The sequence below is a fragment of the Erpetoichthys calabaricus genome, chromosome 4 (assembly GCF_900747795.2).
Source record: "Erpetoichthys calabaricus chromosome 4, fErpCal1.3, whole genome shotgun sequence".
Lineage (NCBI taxonomy): Eukaryota > Metazoa > Chordata > Cladistia > Polypteriformes > Polypteridae > Erpetoichthys > Erpetoichthys calabaricus.
The window spans coordinates 270,171,120-270,187,819 of record NC_041397.2 but is presented as its reverse complement, the minus strand read 5'-3'; the positions used below and the strand labels follow the sequence as shown (position 1 = coordinate 270,187,819).

Below are 16,700 nucleotides of genomic sequence, written 5' to 3'. Positions count from 1 at the left end.
ATATTACTGATGCTATTTTTTTTCTCTTTCCTCCTTTCATGTACTTTACTCCTTTAGCCACTTATTTACATTGTAAGGTCCATATTTATAGCTAGTATCTTCTAATATCTGTCAAAGTGCTGCTCAGAGTGCTATTAATTGTTGGCTAATACTGTATGTAGTGTCTAAAGAATATAGTTTCAAATGAAATGACACAAATTCAATTTCAGAGTTAATCACTGACTTTTCACCTAGGTGATCCAGTGCTTTGTACATTCATCATTGTTTGTTATGGACAGTGCATAACTAGCATGCACATTGAATAACTATTCCCCAAATGTATTCAGATCAGATAAGTTATAATTCTCAGTTTTGTCTCCCCAGCATTCTGTTATTCTACGCTATTACTGAATTTTCCATTAAGATGAGAAAGTAAAAATGTTGAGTACATCATCTAACATCTGAAAGAATGCTGAATTTTCTTCCTTTTTAGTCATTCTGGTCTGTGTATGTATATATGTTTTTATCCATCTATTTATAAGAGCTTCTGTAAAAAGCCATAGTTCCCCTGTGGAACAGATAGTTTTATCTCCTTGTTCCTCTCTGTAAACACACAGACCTATAGTCCTAAAATAAAGGTGGTTCAGATAGAGCAAACTGAACTTTTTCATGTTGCCAAAACATTTTAATTTTTTTATACTATTAAAATACACAGCTTCACAATGATCACGTTGGTATAGTGCTTAGTAGTGCTCTTCAAACAAACATTGATCTAAGGATGTAAAAGCAATGTCTGCATATGGCTGGAAGTTTGAAGTGTTTGGCGATAAAACTTTTGTTTTCAACATAAAAAAAAAAAATCAGTGTGACGTTAATAACATTGCTGATATAACTTTGCTAATTAGTGGTCTTCAAAGAAACATTGATAGATTCTGAACACATGTAATGATCACATGCATTTCTCCATCTTTGTTTGTGCCTTCTGTATCCCACACTTGACACATTTGACGATTGCAAAATTTCCCCGTTTGGTGGTCCTGCACTAGAAGTGCAGCAGATGGTGCTGCACTGCTGCTGCTTCTTCTTATAGTGTTCCTTGTATTTATAAACAGAGGGGAGGATATATTAGAGTTGTATCATTTAAGCCAGCCTCAAAGAGTCTGAGGAATTTAGGGAGTTTACTCTGCAGTCTTCAAGACAAAGTCGGTACTTGCATCAAAAAATTCCTTTGAAAAACTGTATGTTACTCTTTGACAAAATTTTAGAGTTCAGTAATTATCAAGGCTTATTTACTAGGATTAACTACCAACACATCAGACTTGGGCTTAAGTTTTTTCTTTTCTTGGTTGAGAGTCACCAGTGACGTTCTTCCTCAGAGGGATTTCAAGGATATAATTTTTAACTTTGTCAGTACTGATACAAGATCACAATTACAGAAAGTAGAGGCTGATTGAAGAGCAAGGGATAAGTCATGGAGAGCAACTACTGTATGGCCCTTACCAGAGATCATCACTGGGGTTTTTAAATTCTGTAATTCTTAATAGAAGAGCACCAGCAAGCCGAGATCAAAAAAGGAAAACACATGAGAACCCAATATGAGACACTGCAAAGAATCAGTAGTTCAAATGGAATAATTATTGAAGGAAATAACAAAAGCATATAGTTTGAAGATATCAGAGAAAGGATGGGCATAAATAAGGATATTAATACGGAGATGACAGTAATAAGTTTCAACACTTGCAACCTACAATAAATAAAAGAAATTAAAAGCTTTGACACAAGATACAAATTCTAAACACAAGTACATTTTTTTTTAAAGTGTTGGCATTTTCTAATCCACAGTCATTCAGTATGTAAGAGATGAGAAGTGCCACACAAAGGAAAAAAAAAATTGTGTGTCCAGAATGCTGCTGCTGTAACAGTTTAAGTACCTGTTTGCTCCATAAGCATACTCGGGTTGGAATATGTAAGGTCTAAATGACACAAAATGACAGCTGCCAGCAACTATAGAATGATCATGAGAACAGGTGCAGAAATGAGTCTGATTACAGTTGGGCAACTGAACAAATACATTTAAATGAAGAAGGGGTAGCACAGTCACAGTTGACTTTTTTCACAAAGGAATAGCTGACACTGCGAATTTTTGGGAAAGTACCAGGGATGTTGTGGTAACAGGTATGAGGTCATTCTACCGTGTAGCACTGTCATATTAGACATCCTAAGTGAAGTTTACAATGCATACCGTCTAACTTTAATAAAACAAAAAGGGTGGTTCAATTTTTTTCTTCCTTGTAATTTATCTAGTATTGAATGATTTTGTATTTTTTCCTTGTTGCTTTGAATTTTACTCGGGTTTTAAAGCCACTTGTGATAATATGCTTTGTAATAATGTGATGTACAAAATATTCATTGAAATATTTGCCGCTGTCCAAATTTTTTTGAAACATCCATGCTTTGATCAAAATAAGCAATATTATTGAAATATAAAACTAAAAAGATGGTGGTTATACAGTAAATGCAAAGAACCAATTTAAATAAACCAGTGTTATACATTCACCTAATTCTCTAGAAGTTGTTAACTGAACAGCCAGATTGTGCTGCATATAATCCTGTTGTCTCCACTCTAAGATGAAGTTACTACAGGAAATTTTATTGTTGTGTATTTTTAACCAGTAGACAAGTTTTACTGTAGCCTCCTTTGACAACAAAGCATTTTCCTATGTAGGTTTAACCCTTCAAATGCTGACACGATGCTGTGCCCTGTGGGTTTGTTTTGCCCCAACTCTGACATCCCCTGTTAAGTGCACTGGACATCAGATTTTTTTAACATGTACCTTTTTACATTGATTGACCACCATAACCTGTAGTACAGATGATCCAGACTTTAAAAACAAATGCCATGTACAGGATGATGTTTGTATGGGCTGTGATCACACAAAGCCCCTTAAATCAAATGGAAAATCTGTTGAAGTCAATAATGGGCCAAAACAGACCCAAAAGGTGAGCAAAAATATTTCATTTGGAAAATGGTATGCTTTTTTTTATTTATTTATTTATTTATATATAATATAGTAATCCCCCGCTATATCATGGTTCAGCTATTGCGCCCCTACTACATCACGGATTTATTGATATTATTATTATTACTAGGGGGCTCTGCCCCCAGCTCTCTTCGCTGGCCCACCCCCGGGTTTGGTTTACCAGATAAACAATTTAAAGAGATTGTTATTTTCATGGGAATTGTTACATATGCATTATTTTCATTTTTATTTTAAAACTTTTGAAAAAACAATATTTGTCCTTTATTTCCTGCCCCGGGCATGGTTAAATCTGTTTCTCGCGGCACTTATAGCGCTGCTCGCATTGTGAAGGGGGGGTCTGAACGCACGCTAAAGAGATGTAATCGGTTTAGATGCTGTCTTGCTATTGCTGCTGGCCAGCTGTGTGTTTTGTACAGCAGCTGTCCTTTTGCCACTTCGCATCTCTGCCACTCGCGTTGTGAAGGGTGGAGCTGACCACACGCTAAGCAGAAGTGGACAGATCAGCTACTGGCTTTGGGCTGCTTCTACCAAGATGGCTGTTCTGTTTGTCGCTCTGCGTGTCAATCATTTAAAAGCCTGTACAGCAGCTGTCCTTCTGTCTCAGTGCCTTGTCTTGCGTGACATTAAAATGTTTTATAATAAAGAGATATTACTCGTATCCTTAGCCCGACATCCACATATCATATGTGTTTACAAAGTGTGTTTTAATAAGTTTACATGTGTTTAAAGCATGTGGGATGGGTATTTTAAGCCTTAAACTATGTAAAAAAAAAAAAAAAAATGTTTATTTATATGGTCTTTCTATATCGCAGATTTTCACCTATCGCTGATGGGCCTGGAATGCAACTTCCGCGATAGGCAGGGGGATCACTGTATAAAGTTAGCTAACAAAAATTTTTTGGGTGTTTTTAATCTTTTTTTTGGGGGGAAATGCAGGAAAAGATTTCATTTTGAACAGATGAAATATTTTTACTGATTTCAAGCCCAAAAAAATGGGTCCAATTTGACCCAAAGTCATCATGATGGTTAATTGTTCATGTCCACAATGTTTGGGTTAGGCTGTGAGAACCCCACACCATTGTAATGGTTATCAAAAAAACAATCCTTAATGCATCTGGAATATTTCATGTTTTTCTTCAATGTATTTGTTGACATATTCAGCCTTTATATATTTTGACACTGTAGCTTTCATTAAAAATGCTAATTCAGCTTTCTGCAGGCGCCGATACCTTTGCCTAGAAGTACACTGCCTGAATATATGTAGGTGTGTGTTTATGCTTATGTATATAACGAATGCTCATACAGTTTCTAACCTTCTTATCCATCTCGGTGACATGGAGTGCCAGTGTCCACCTTAGCAACATTGGGCACAAAAGAGGGAAACAACATTGGACAAGGAGCCAACAACTTCATTGCAAGGGTACACTTGTGCACATGACCACACTTACTGGAACATTTTAGGGTTCCTAATTGAAATATATTTTTTTCTATTTAGTAATAAACAATTAGAAAGAATTATATGTATAATTATGAATATTTAATAAGTGTGTAAACATTCTCGTGAAACAGGTTAAGTTGTATCAAAATGAAGTCACCATTACAATGACCAGGAGTAAACCGGTTTAGATAACATTCAGAATCTGATAAAGTGGTAGTGTAAATAAAAAAGGAAGATGATTAAAAAAATAACTCTGCAAAGATCACGTCTTTCCAAACTGTCCCAGCTGTGTTTGCGCAATTCCGTTTTATGTTTGCACATCATAAACCAAATAAGTTTCATTTATGATTATGCAATATTTAGAACTAAATATTTTTTTTGTTTAATAAAATTTATTATTATTTTTTTTTAATTATATCAATTTTATTGTTTGAATGGATTGTAGTGAATGGATTATATTTGACCCCATATTTACAATTATAATGTATATATTGGTTTCACTGAGAATAAAAGCCATTGGAGCAATAAATCTGCATTTAATTGTCACACAGAATCCATTACATTCATAATATTACAGCTCTCTGAATAATTAAAATACTGAGATGTATTTGTGATATCATTTTCATGATGATAGGAGTTAAATCATGTTATTAAACATGGGAACACGGTGGCGCAGTGATTGTTCATGTCTCACGCAAGATGCTTGCTGCGCCATGTGCGACCTTCGATGAAATACTTTATTGTAGCAGTACTGTTTCTTTCAAACGTACTAACCCCTAATTCCTGTCCGTCCTTTTCTTTCTCCAAGTAACCAATCGCCACACAATCAGCTCTGTAATAGACGTTAAGCCCTCTATAAGCTTAGAACGCAGATTCTTCTAAACTTTTAAGGAACATTGAAATATCTTTGTAGTACGTGTTTAATTATTCTATCCATATATCCTTCCAGTGTCGCACCAGCACAAGCAAGAATACAGCACGAGGCAGGAACAATCCATGAACGGATCGCAAGCTCCTAGCTAGCGCTGCGGCACCGTGTCCTGGCATGTTCAATTGTTTAACAATATAGATTATTTGAATGAAGTTAAAGGTTTATCTGTATAATAAACATATTTTGCTGCATTTCATCTTAAGAATGATATCATCATCATATGTAAATACGCGCTTTATAAAGTTGCTCAATACTGTAACTGTAGTGCAAGTTTACAGTGAGGTAATTGTACTTATAAGTACAAACAGTTCTACAAGGAGCACCTGATGGACTGATTGAGTGCGTTTATAGTTCTTGGGATGAAACTGTTTTGAACCGCGAGGTCTGTACATTGATTCCCCACTCGAATACAGTGATATAAATACTCTTAGTGATGCAGTGAGAGTAATATGAAAAAAGATGATCCGCTGTGGCAACCCTTAATGGGAGCAGCTGAAAGAAGAAGAAGAAGGTGTAGTGAGAGTAACAATGCTAAAGCAGCTATTGTATTTAGAATAGTTTGACCATTCCGTGGACCATTATATTGTTACTGGTTAATTACAATCAGATGCATTAAACTAATAAACAATATGTGGTTAATTTCAGTGTATTTATAAAGACGCGTCAGGGATGTGGATCTGAAAAAGAAAGGGTACCCAAACAGGAACAGTAGCACTGCTTTGATGGTGGGTGCCGCCAGTCTGCAAAACCGTGCGGAGAAATTGTGTATGCCAGGGTATGAGGTACCGTGGAAATGTGCGTGGCTTTACGCCAAGTTTAGGTTTTATACATTGCGATTTGAGCGTGGAAACGTTCGTACGCAAGATTTCTGTGCGTATGCACCATTTATACATGAGCCCCCAGGTCTGTGAAAAAGAGAAAACTTGGTTACACAGATACTAGAGGGGAAGGAGGTAACAAAGCCGGCAGAAATAAAAGGAGTCAAACACCAGAGCAGGTGCCAAAAGCAGCCACCAGTGAAGATGAAGGAGAAGCAAAGTTTAGTTTGTCAGTGCTGATTAGGTGGATTGCCAAAGCTAAATTTCCCCAAATGGGTGTGTGTGTCTGAATGTGGTCTCCTGTCCAGGAGATTGTTCCTTCCTTGTGCCCTGTGCTTGCTGGGGTTGACTTAAGCCTCTGCAACCCTGTTCAGGACTAAGTGGGCTTAGGAAATGGTATGGCAGTTATTGCTGGTGGGTTCTGCAATCTAACTTTTTAGAATGAGGTTAGCATACTTTTGAAACTAAGCTAAAAAACCTGGGCAGAAAGAGCAGCGTGACTGTGACTAGGGAATGTGAAATGTATTGCTGTACTTGGACTCAGTGGCTTCCTTCATCATAACGATCGGAACATGCTTGCTGAAATGCCTTACAAACTGTTGCTCCCTGCTTCACCTACATGGATAGATGAACAGTTTTTACAAGAAATGCACCAAATTAGGTTTTTGGACAGGCAGGAGGCCCGTGGTGTAGTACCTTTTCCAGAGAGACTGAGTCATGAGAGGAGTTAATGGGGAGGCCAGGGGGGACCTGGCCCACTTAACAGATAACACTGTGTTCCTCCTTAAAAGTTTATCATGTAAATATGTCTGCGGTGGGCTGGCGCCCTGCCCGGGGTTTGTTTCCTGCCTTGCGCCCTGTATTGGCTAGGATTGGCTTCAGCAGACCCCCGTGACCCTGTAGTTAGGATATAGCGGGTTGGATAATGGATGGATGTAAATATGTTATTAACAAATTCAGTAATGAATCCTTTCTAGCCAAAACTGTCACCTTTATGCACATCGCCTATCTTTAAAACCACAGCGAAACATTAGGTATGACTTTAATTATGGTTTAATTTATTTCAACTTGTTTTGTATATTTTGTTTATAGCATTCTCCACTCACGTGTCCGAGAGCCACTCCTGTCACAAAGAACTGACCAGAACTGTATAACACAAAGGCCTGTGACATATTTAATTTTTAAAAAATCCAGTATTTGGCACAGTAAATAAAAAATTAAAAGCTTCTACTTTTAAATGTTACTTCAGTCCTTGCATGCACATGCCATGTGTACATTTTCTAACTTGTATAAAAAATAACAATGCTTATTTTACTGTAATTACAATGAGCAGACAAACATACCTTAAAAATAAAAAGCATCATTTTCTGTCATTTACAAATTGTTAAAACACTTGTGTGATTTTTCCTAGTTTTGAAGTTTGAAATGTGTTTAATGTTTACACTTGACCTTACCAACAATGTATGATATTTGACTTGGGACCTGATGCAAATATGAAACAGTAAAGTTGCGTCTCTAAAAAAAAAAATGCTGTTATTTTTTTATGGTTTGTCGGGCCAAAATGTCAAAGTCCGCCCATGGACCGAATGCATTCCTACTTTGGGTGCCGGTTAAAGCAGAAAGTGCTCTACAGAAAGACTGGCTCTGCTGTCAACTGATTTGCAGACTTGACGTTTACATAGTAGGTAGATTGTAGAAAAATGTCTCTGCAAAACAGCAATATTTTGTTTAATGATTCAATGGAGAGTGTTTTAGAGTGGGATTTGCAGCTTGTCCCAATTTTATGAAATGTTATCCTGGCATTTCAGATCTGTCTATGGACTATCCACAAGTATTAAGATACTAATTCTTGTCATAGCAGGAGCAGACAAATGGCTTCTCTTCAGATGAGTATTGGTGGGTCTTATTCTGAGTGTGTCTTTAGTAAATTAACGTTCATATGGACTCTGACCAACTCTTTGTTTGTAGTGTGGCAGGGAAGTAACTGTATGGGTCATTTAGATTATAACAAGCAAATGTTTCAAGTCTGTTTTTAGTGAATGATACACTTGTGGTAGATGCATTGACTGAAATCCTGAGAGACAAATGATTAATGAATTCCTGAAACTAGCTTCTGGAGCAGGAGACAACCTCAACATAATCATTGATAATTTGCACCAGCGCAGCTTTACAATGCTCTATGAATATTTAAAAATGCCAATTCTCCGGTGAAAGTAATAGGCAAACTTTAATACTATGGAACAGAACAGAAAATCGAGGAATATTAATCACCTCCACGTAATGAACAGCTTTTACGGAATATAACTGTCTTGGAGTCTGTTGCACTGTTGCTTTCCTTTCTGCATCTTTACTATTTTGCTGTTTTAGAGTAAAGGAGCACAACTTCAAATATCGCAAACTTTACAGCATCATCTACTAAACAAATGTATAAAGAATGTTGTAGCCCATTCGTGAACACATTTAGCAGCACATAAATAAACATGAAAGCTCCAAGGGCTAAATTAGAAGAAAAAAGGGAACTGGCACCAAGACATTTTATATCTAATAGCCTTTCACTGGCTTTAAGAAGCTGGTGAGTTTTATAGGTAACCGTTTAGGCGGTATTGACAGGGTTTGCTTTTTACAATGTGAATAATGAAAGATGAATGGACAATTGTAATTGTTAAAAAAGCAGCAGAGCCTCTAACCTTGCACTCGTATATAGCCGGTGTTGGCAAACAGAGACAGGACGGGTCCAAAGTTGACAGGAGCACATCAGCTCTTGTTGCTTATGGTATATAAATCGTAAATGAAGGACAAGTTCATTAACTTCATTAGTGTAGGGGGAGAGCTCAGAGGGGAGCTTGAACCTTCCCTGCAGCCTAACTGCTCAAACACTTGTTGTCACACAGGGTGGGCACTGTGGGGAGATGCGTGCTTGTATGTTTAAAATAAGCAGTTTGTGATGTTGTGTAAGCCATTATTGCAGAATGCTGCCACCTGGTGGTGAGAGTAACGTGCAGTTAACATGGTGGCTTTTCTCTTTCACAGGTTGAACAGTGAAGCACAATGTTTTTCAAACATCACCCATTTTTTAATTTGAAAATAAAATCTCAAGCAATTTTTGCTAGATGGCATATTTAATTTTGCAGTTTCATAATGTAGAAAAGAATTAGAATATTCCTTTAAAAGTAATTTATAGTAGTATTTCTGTCTGTCGAGTGTCTTGGCCTATTTTCATTTTTGCTTTCTGAAAGAAAACAGTTGTGTTTTTTGGGTATTATTATTTGATCCAGCAAATATTCTTTTAAAACCTTACAAGTTAATATGTTTAAAATATATTTATGACAGAGAGCTCAAAGTCCTCATTTGCTTACCTTCTCATTTATTGTCATCTCTTCTTCTTTTTAGGTAGCAGTGGTGGTGCTACAGCCCCTCCTTCCAGCAGCTCCTCTGGTGGACCACCTTCCATGAACCTCCCAGGAAGTCTTCCGTCCAGCAGTCCATATGCCATACCCTCAGAGCCGACTCTTTCCCAAAATCCTCTCTCCATTATGATGTCCCGTATGTCCAAGTTCGCCATGCCCAGCTCCACGCCGCTTTACCATGATGCAATCAAGACGGTCGCAAGCTCAGATGATGATTCACCGCCTGCCCGCTCACCCAACCTCCCACCTTTGAACAGCATGCCTGGTAATGAAGCCATCAGATCTGTTTCAATGATGACAATTTCACATTTGGACAGGCCACTTGGAATCGAGACACTTCAAAATTTAAAATGTGCTTGTAACCATTATTACTCTTTTTTTTATTTGGATGTTTTTACAAGAATCTGACTGCTTTTCATATGTTCATTTTACTTACAGTAGTTGTTAGACCTTACCATTATTACTATTAAGATGTTGGTTTTTCAAACAAAAAAAAATGACAGGGTCTATTAGTATTTCACCCAATATGTTTTTGTTATGGTGGTTGCATTCATTTTGATTTAGTGAAAATTCTAAACTTTTTCTTCTTTCAGCTGCTCCCATTAGGGGTTGCCACAGCAGATCATCTTCTTCCATACCTCTGTCCTCTGCATCTTGTTCTGTTACACCCATCACCTGCATGTCCTCTCTCACCACATCCATAAACCTTCTCTTGGGCCTTCCTCTTTTTCTCTTGCCTGGCAGCTCTATTCTTAGCATCCTTCTCCCAATATACCCAGCATCTCTCCTCTGCACATGTCCAAACCAACGCAATCTTGCCTCTCTGACTTTGTCTCCCAACAGTCCAACTTGAGCTGACCCTCTAATGTACTCATTTCTAATCCTATCCATCCTCGTCACACCCAGTGCAAATCTTAGCATCTTTAACTCTGCCACCTCCAGCTGTGTCTCCTGCTTTCTGGTCAGTGCCACCGTCTCCAACCCATATAACATAGCTGGTCTCACTACCGTCCTGTAGACCTTCCCTTTCACTCTTGCTGATACCCGTCTGTCACAAATCACTCCTGACACTCTACTCCACCTATTCCACCCTGCCTGGACTCTCTTTTTCACCTCTCTTCCACAATCCCCGTTACTCTGTACTGTTGATCCCAAGTATTTAAACTCATCCACCTTCACCAACTTTACTCCTTGCATCCTCACCATTCCACTGACCTCCATCTCATTCACACACATGTATTCTGTCTTGTTCCTACTGACTTTCATCCCTCTCCTCTCTAGAGCATATCTCCACCTCTCCAGGGTCTCCTCAACCTGCTCCCTACTATCGCTACAGATCACAATGTCATCAGCAAACATCATAGTCCACGGGGACTCCTGTCTAATCTTGTCTGTCAACCTGTCCATCACCATTACAAATAAGAAAGGGCTCAGAGCCGATCCCTGATGTAATCCCACCTCCACGTTGAATGCATCCGTCACTCCTACCGAAGACCTCACCACTGTCACACTTCCCTCGTACATATCTTGTACAACTCTTACGTACTTCTCTGCCACTCCCGACTTTCTCATACAATACCACAGCTCCTCTCAAGGCACCCTGTCATATACTTTTTCCAGGTCCACAAAGACGCAATGCGACTCCTTCTGGCCTTCTCTATACTTCTCCATCAACACCCTCAGAGCAAATATCGCATCTGTGGTGCTCTTTCTTGGCATGAAACCATACTGCTGCTCACTAATCATCACCTCACTTCTTAACCTAGCTTCCACTACTCTTTCCCATAACTTCATGCTGTGGCTCATCAATTTTATTCACCTGTAGTTACTGCAGTCCTGCACATCACCCTTATTCTTAAATATCGGTGCCAGTACACTTCTTCTCCACTCATCAGGCATCCTCTCACTTTCCAAAATTCCATTAAACAATCTGGTTAAAAACTCCACTGCCATCTCTCCTAAACACCTCCATGCTTCCATAGGTATGCCATCTGGACCAATGGCCTTTCCATTTTTCATCCTCTTCATAGCTGTCCTTACTTCCTCCTTACTGATCCGTTGCACTTCCTGATTCACTATCTCCACATCATCCAACCTCTTCTCTCTCTCATTCTCTTCATTCATCAGCCTCTCAAAGTACTCTTTCCATCTGCTCAACACACTCTCCTCGCTTGTGAGTATGTTTCCGTCTTTATCCTTTATCACCCTAACCTGCTGCACATGTTTCCTAGCTCAGTCCCTCTGTCTAGCCAATCGGTACAGGTCCTTTTCTCCCTCCTTAGTGTCCAACCTCTCATACAACTCATCATACGCCTTTTCTTTAGCCTTCGCCACCTCTCTCTTCACCTTGCGCCTTATCTCCTTGTACTCTTGTCTACTTTCTGCATCTCTCTGACTATCCCACTTCTTCTTTGCCAGCCTCTTCCTCTGTATACTCTCCTGTATTTCCTCATTCCACCACCAGGTTTCCTTTTCCTCCTTCCTCTTTCCAGATGTCATGCCAAGCACCCTTCTTGCTGTCACCCTTTACTACATCTGCTGTAGTTTCCCAGCTGTCTGGTAACTCTTCACTATCACCCTGTGCCTGTTTCACCTTCTCCTGAAACTCAACCTTGCAGTCTTCCTTTTTGCAACTTCCACCATTTGATCATTGGCTCTGCCCTCACTCTCTTCCTCTTCTTGGTCTCCAACGTCATCCTACAGACCACCATCCTATGCTGCTTAACTACAGTCTCCCCTGTCACCACTTTGTAGTCTTTAATCTCCTTCAGATCAACTCTTCTGCATAGGATGTAATCTACCTTTGTGCATCTTCCTCCACTCTTGTACTTCACCCTATGTTCCTCCCTCTTCTTAAAATACATATTCACCACAGCCATGTCCATCCTTTTGGCAAAATCCACTATCCTCTGACCTTCTTCATTCCTCTCCTTGACACCACACCTCCTTGTCTCCACTGTTCCCTTCACCAACATGTCCACTGAAATCTGCTCCAATCACCACTTTCTGTCCCTTGGGTACACTGTTCATCACTTCCTCCAACTTCTTTCTCATCGTTTGCACATCCAACTTGCGGTGCATATGCACTATCAACATTCATCATCACACCTCCAATTTCCAGCTTCATAATCATTACTCTGCTTGACACTCTTCACCTCCAAAACACTCTTGACATACTGTTCCTTCAGAATAACTCCAACCCCATTTCTCCTCCCACCCACACCATCCCCCTGGCCTTACTTACTCCCCTTCCATTTAGTCTCTTGCACGCACAATATATCAACCTTCCTTCTCTCCATCATATCTGCTAACTCTCTTACCAGTCATACTGCCAACATTCAAAGTTCCTACCCTCCGTTCCACTCTCTTTACCTTCCTCCTCTCTTCCTGCCTCCGGACATGTCTCTCCCCTCTTCTTCTCCTTTTTCTTCTTCTTCGGCCAGCAGTAGCCCAATTTCCACCAGCACCCTGTTGGTTAACAGTATTGGTGGCGGTCGTTGTTAACCCGGTGCTCGACTGATCCGGTATGGAAATTTGTATTGTTGTCCGCATATTGATTTGGTAAAATTTTACACCAGATGCCCTTCCTGACGTGTAACCCTCCCCATTTATCCGAGCTTGGGACCAGCATGAAGAAACACACTGGTTTATGCAAACCCATCCCATCACCGTTGGACACAAGACAGAAACCAAGTGCAGACAGGGCAAGTGGTCCATCACGGCACACACCCAGACTCGCACCCAGCCACTTTAGAGATGTCTGTTAACCCTACCTGAACATCTTTTAGGATGTTGAAGGAAACAAAAGTTTTATTGAGTGAATGGATTTGAACCCAGAACTCTGACGCTGTGAGGCAGACACACTAACATGATACAGATAACTAAAGTATCCGATAATGTTTACTGCTATTGCATTTTCTTTCCATAACATAATGGTTTAAAGTGTGCTGTAAAGCAGGACAGCATTCAGCTTTGATCAAGAACTTGGGGTTTTCTCATTTTTTTCCGTGTTAATGATTTCTAACCGTTTATTATTTTTTTTTTTTTTGTTTTCCATATAGGCATGGGAGGCAACCACCACCCAAACCACCCACGTATGATGGCTCCAAATTCATCAGGACATATGCCTTCACTGAGCCCGATGGGAATGAACGCTATTGGATCACAGCCCCTTTCTCATGGTATTCCTAACCAGATGCCGTCTCCAAACCCAATGGGGCCAAATATTCCGCCTCATGGTGGTCCAATGGGGCCAGGTATGATTCCTCATAATATGATGATGCCTCCTGGTCCTCAAGATCCTGGAATGAATAATCCTCATATGTTACCACAAGGTAGAATGGGTTTCCCTCATGGGCAGCAGGGTTTTCCACCTGTGCAATCACCCCCTCAACAGGTCCCCTTTCCTCACAATGGTCCAGGTCCTGGTGGAGTTCAAGGTGTTTTTCCCCATGGAATGGGGTTCCCAGGTGAAGCGGGACCCCTTGGACGCCTAAGTAACATGCCCCAAGGCCCTGGTGGGGACCCAGTGCTCTGTAAGCCAAATGCCCCAGGAGGCCCCGATTCTTTTAACTCCATGGGTAATAACATGCCCTCAGTCTTCACGGACCCTGATCTTCAAGAGGTCATCCGTCCTGGTGCTTCAGGGATTCCAGAATTTGACTTGTCTCGGATCATCCCTTCAGATAAACCCAGCCAAACCCTACAGTACTTCCCACGTGGTGAGGCACCAGGCCGTAAACCCCCACATCCTTCTGGCCCCGTTCCCGGATTTCCTCAGATACAAGGAATGATGGGAGAGCAAAATCCAAGAATGGGACTTCCCATGCCAGGAATGGGTGGACCCGGTCCAGGTCATATGGGCCCTCAGGACATGCCGCTGGGTAGCCCAGCTCACAATCCAATGAGACCTCCGGGATTTATGCCACAGGGTATGATGGGACCTCAACACCGTATATTGTCACCTGCACAAACTGGAATGCCTGGGCAACATGGTATGATGGCAAACCCGGCTATGATGCAGGGAAAGGAACGGGGACCAGGCGTTCTTTATAACCACCCAGGACCAGTGGGTTCTCCTAACATGATGATGTCACTACATGGGATGGGTGGCCCACAGCAAACTATGATGATGCCTCCACAAATGAGGCCAAGAGGCATGGCAGCAGATGTGGGAATGGGATTCAACCAGGGTCCTGGAAACCCAGGGAATATAATGTTCTAAGCTGCTATAGAAAGACTTGTAATCACAAGCACATGTATTGTAGATTTGGACCTCCAGGTTTTGGGCAACACTTACTCGACCCCCAGTGAGTACAGAGTGGGAAACTGTCGTTTTAAAAATGAGTAATTAACTAAATACTTGCATGTGTAACAGTCTTACTGTGACATGGAGTACAATGCCAAGGGGGTGTACAAAAACAAAGCATTAGGGTGTTATTTTTTTTAAGGGGGTGGGTTGTTTGTTTTTTTTTTTTTTTTGTTCCCCCCAAAAACTACAGAATGTATGAGATTAACCTATGGTGAAGTTTTACATCAATAACTCCGCTGTTCCTAGGATTTTGTTTTCTCTTTTCTTTAATCCATTTTCATGGACTTGGGTTGCAAATAAAATCTCTCCAGTTGCTGTTTTTTTATTTAAAAGAAAAAAAAAATTAAAAATTTGCCATTTTGTCACAAGTTGCACCGTTATTGCTGTATGTATGTCATGAAATCTGTTTCCTCCGGAAATAATACTCTTTGTATTTGTGTACTGTACTTGTATTGTAAAAGGGAACTTTGCAGCAATTTTTATTTTTATTTTTTTTTGGGGGGGTGGGGGTGGGATTACCAAGGTGAATAACATTTGCACCAGTCACTAGAAACATGTCAGTACTGTTTACCCTCGGGGTTGGGGTCTTTGCTCTCAATTTTTTTCCCCCCACCAGTGTATAACAATCCAAACCTTTGACCTCATGCATATAGTATTATAAAAAAAAAAAAAAAGCACAAAAATGGAATAACTGTTAAGTGTTCTTTTTAATTCATTATTGCTGTCAGCACTAAAGGCAAAGCTGTAGAACCAGTGAAATATTGTAAGATGCTCACTTGTTGGCTTTATTTTTGGAGGGAGGGGGCGCGGGTTAGGGGGTCTGACATTCGGGCCTGCATCGAACACAACAATTAGGTGATTGCGGTTATTTTGTATCACTGCTCCGTCAGTTAATCCGAGAAAATCCCGGGTAGACGCGTGCTGAGGGGAGGGGGGGTGAATCTGAATATGAGAAATAATGCAGGTTTGTTAGTTTTTTATTATTATTATTATTATTATTTTGATTGTTTTCATATTTTTTTCTTAACTCCCTCCCCCCCAGTGTAAAACTGTCATGTGTAACTCCATTAAATTTGGTACAGAACCACTTGCCAGGGCTGTGGTGTTGGAAGAAAAATAAAATATATTGTTTCGTATAAAGTGCTTAGTACCCTGCCTCTTCTTTACGCACGAGTTCAAGTTGCTGCGGTGATCGTTGAAGTCAACCAGTGGTCAGGGCTCTAAATTAAAGATGTTTGCTTTGTTGTGGGGCTGTCAGATTCTACAGAAACTAGCCGTGTTACTGACATTTCAAAGTCCTTTTTTGTATGTAATATTTGTCTTTTTCTAACTAGGAGTGAATCCCGTTGTTCACTGCCAACACAGTCCTCTCCTTTGTGGTGCTGCTGCTGCTGCTGTGAAGGAGATTGCAGCAGCTCTCCCTCCGCTTTACAGTTTTCTTTTTGATTGCTTAAGCACAATTTTGGAAATGGAGCCCATTTTGTCAAAACACTGCACACAATTAGCACAACCACACACCCAAGAAGCAGAAGTCCTCAGACGTTTTGCAAAATGAAACACTTGACACAAAACTGTACAGTTGTTGATGATAATGCTGTTGTCATATTGCGCACACACACACACACACACAGAGTCCTATTATGTAAATCTGTTTGAATGCGTCACACACTGCTGCGCTCGACCTAAAACACTTCACCAAACACTACACAAGACCAGCGTTTCCCGTATTTCTCTGCAGTACTCCACACAGACAGCACTGACCATCAGAACCAAAC

At 40.2% G+C, this 16,700-nt stretch overlaps 1 protein-coding gene across 3 annotated transcripts in view; it reads left to right on the top strand.

The window, feature by feature from the left end:
- Positions 1-16,065, top strand: part of bcl9 (BCL9 transcription coactivator) — a 554,068-nt gene extending 538,003 nt beyond the window's left edge. For all 3 annotated transcript variants that reach the window (XM_051926204.1, XM_028800792.2, XM_028800793.2), the window contains 2 exons: positions 9,598-9,879; positions 13,676-16,065. In XM_051926204.1, coding sequence (XP_051782164.1) covers positions 9,598-9,879; positions 13,676-14,838 — 1,445 coding nt within the window. In that variant the 3' untranslated portion in view covers positions 14,839-16,065. The remainder of the gene's footprint in view (positions 1-9,597; positions 9,880-13,675) is intronic.
- The last annotated feature ends 635 nt before the right edge of the window (positions 16,066-16,700 follow it).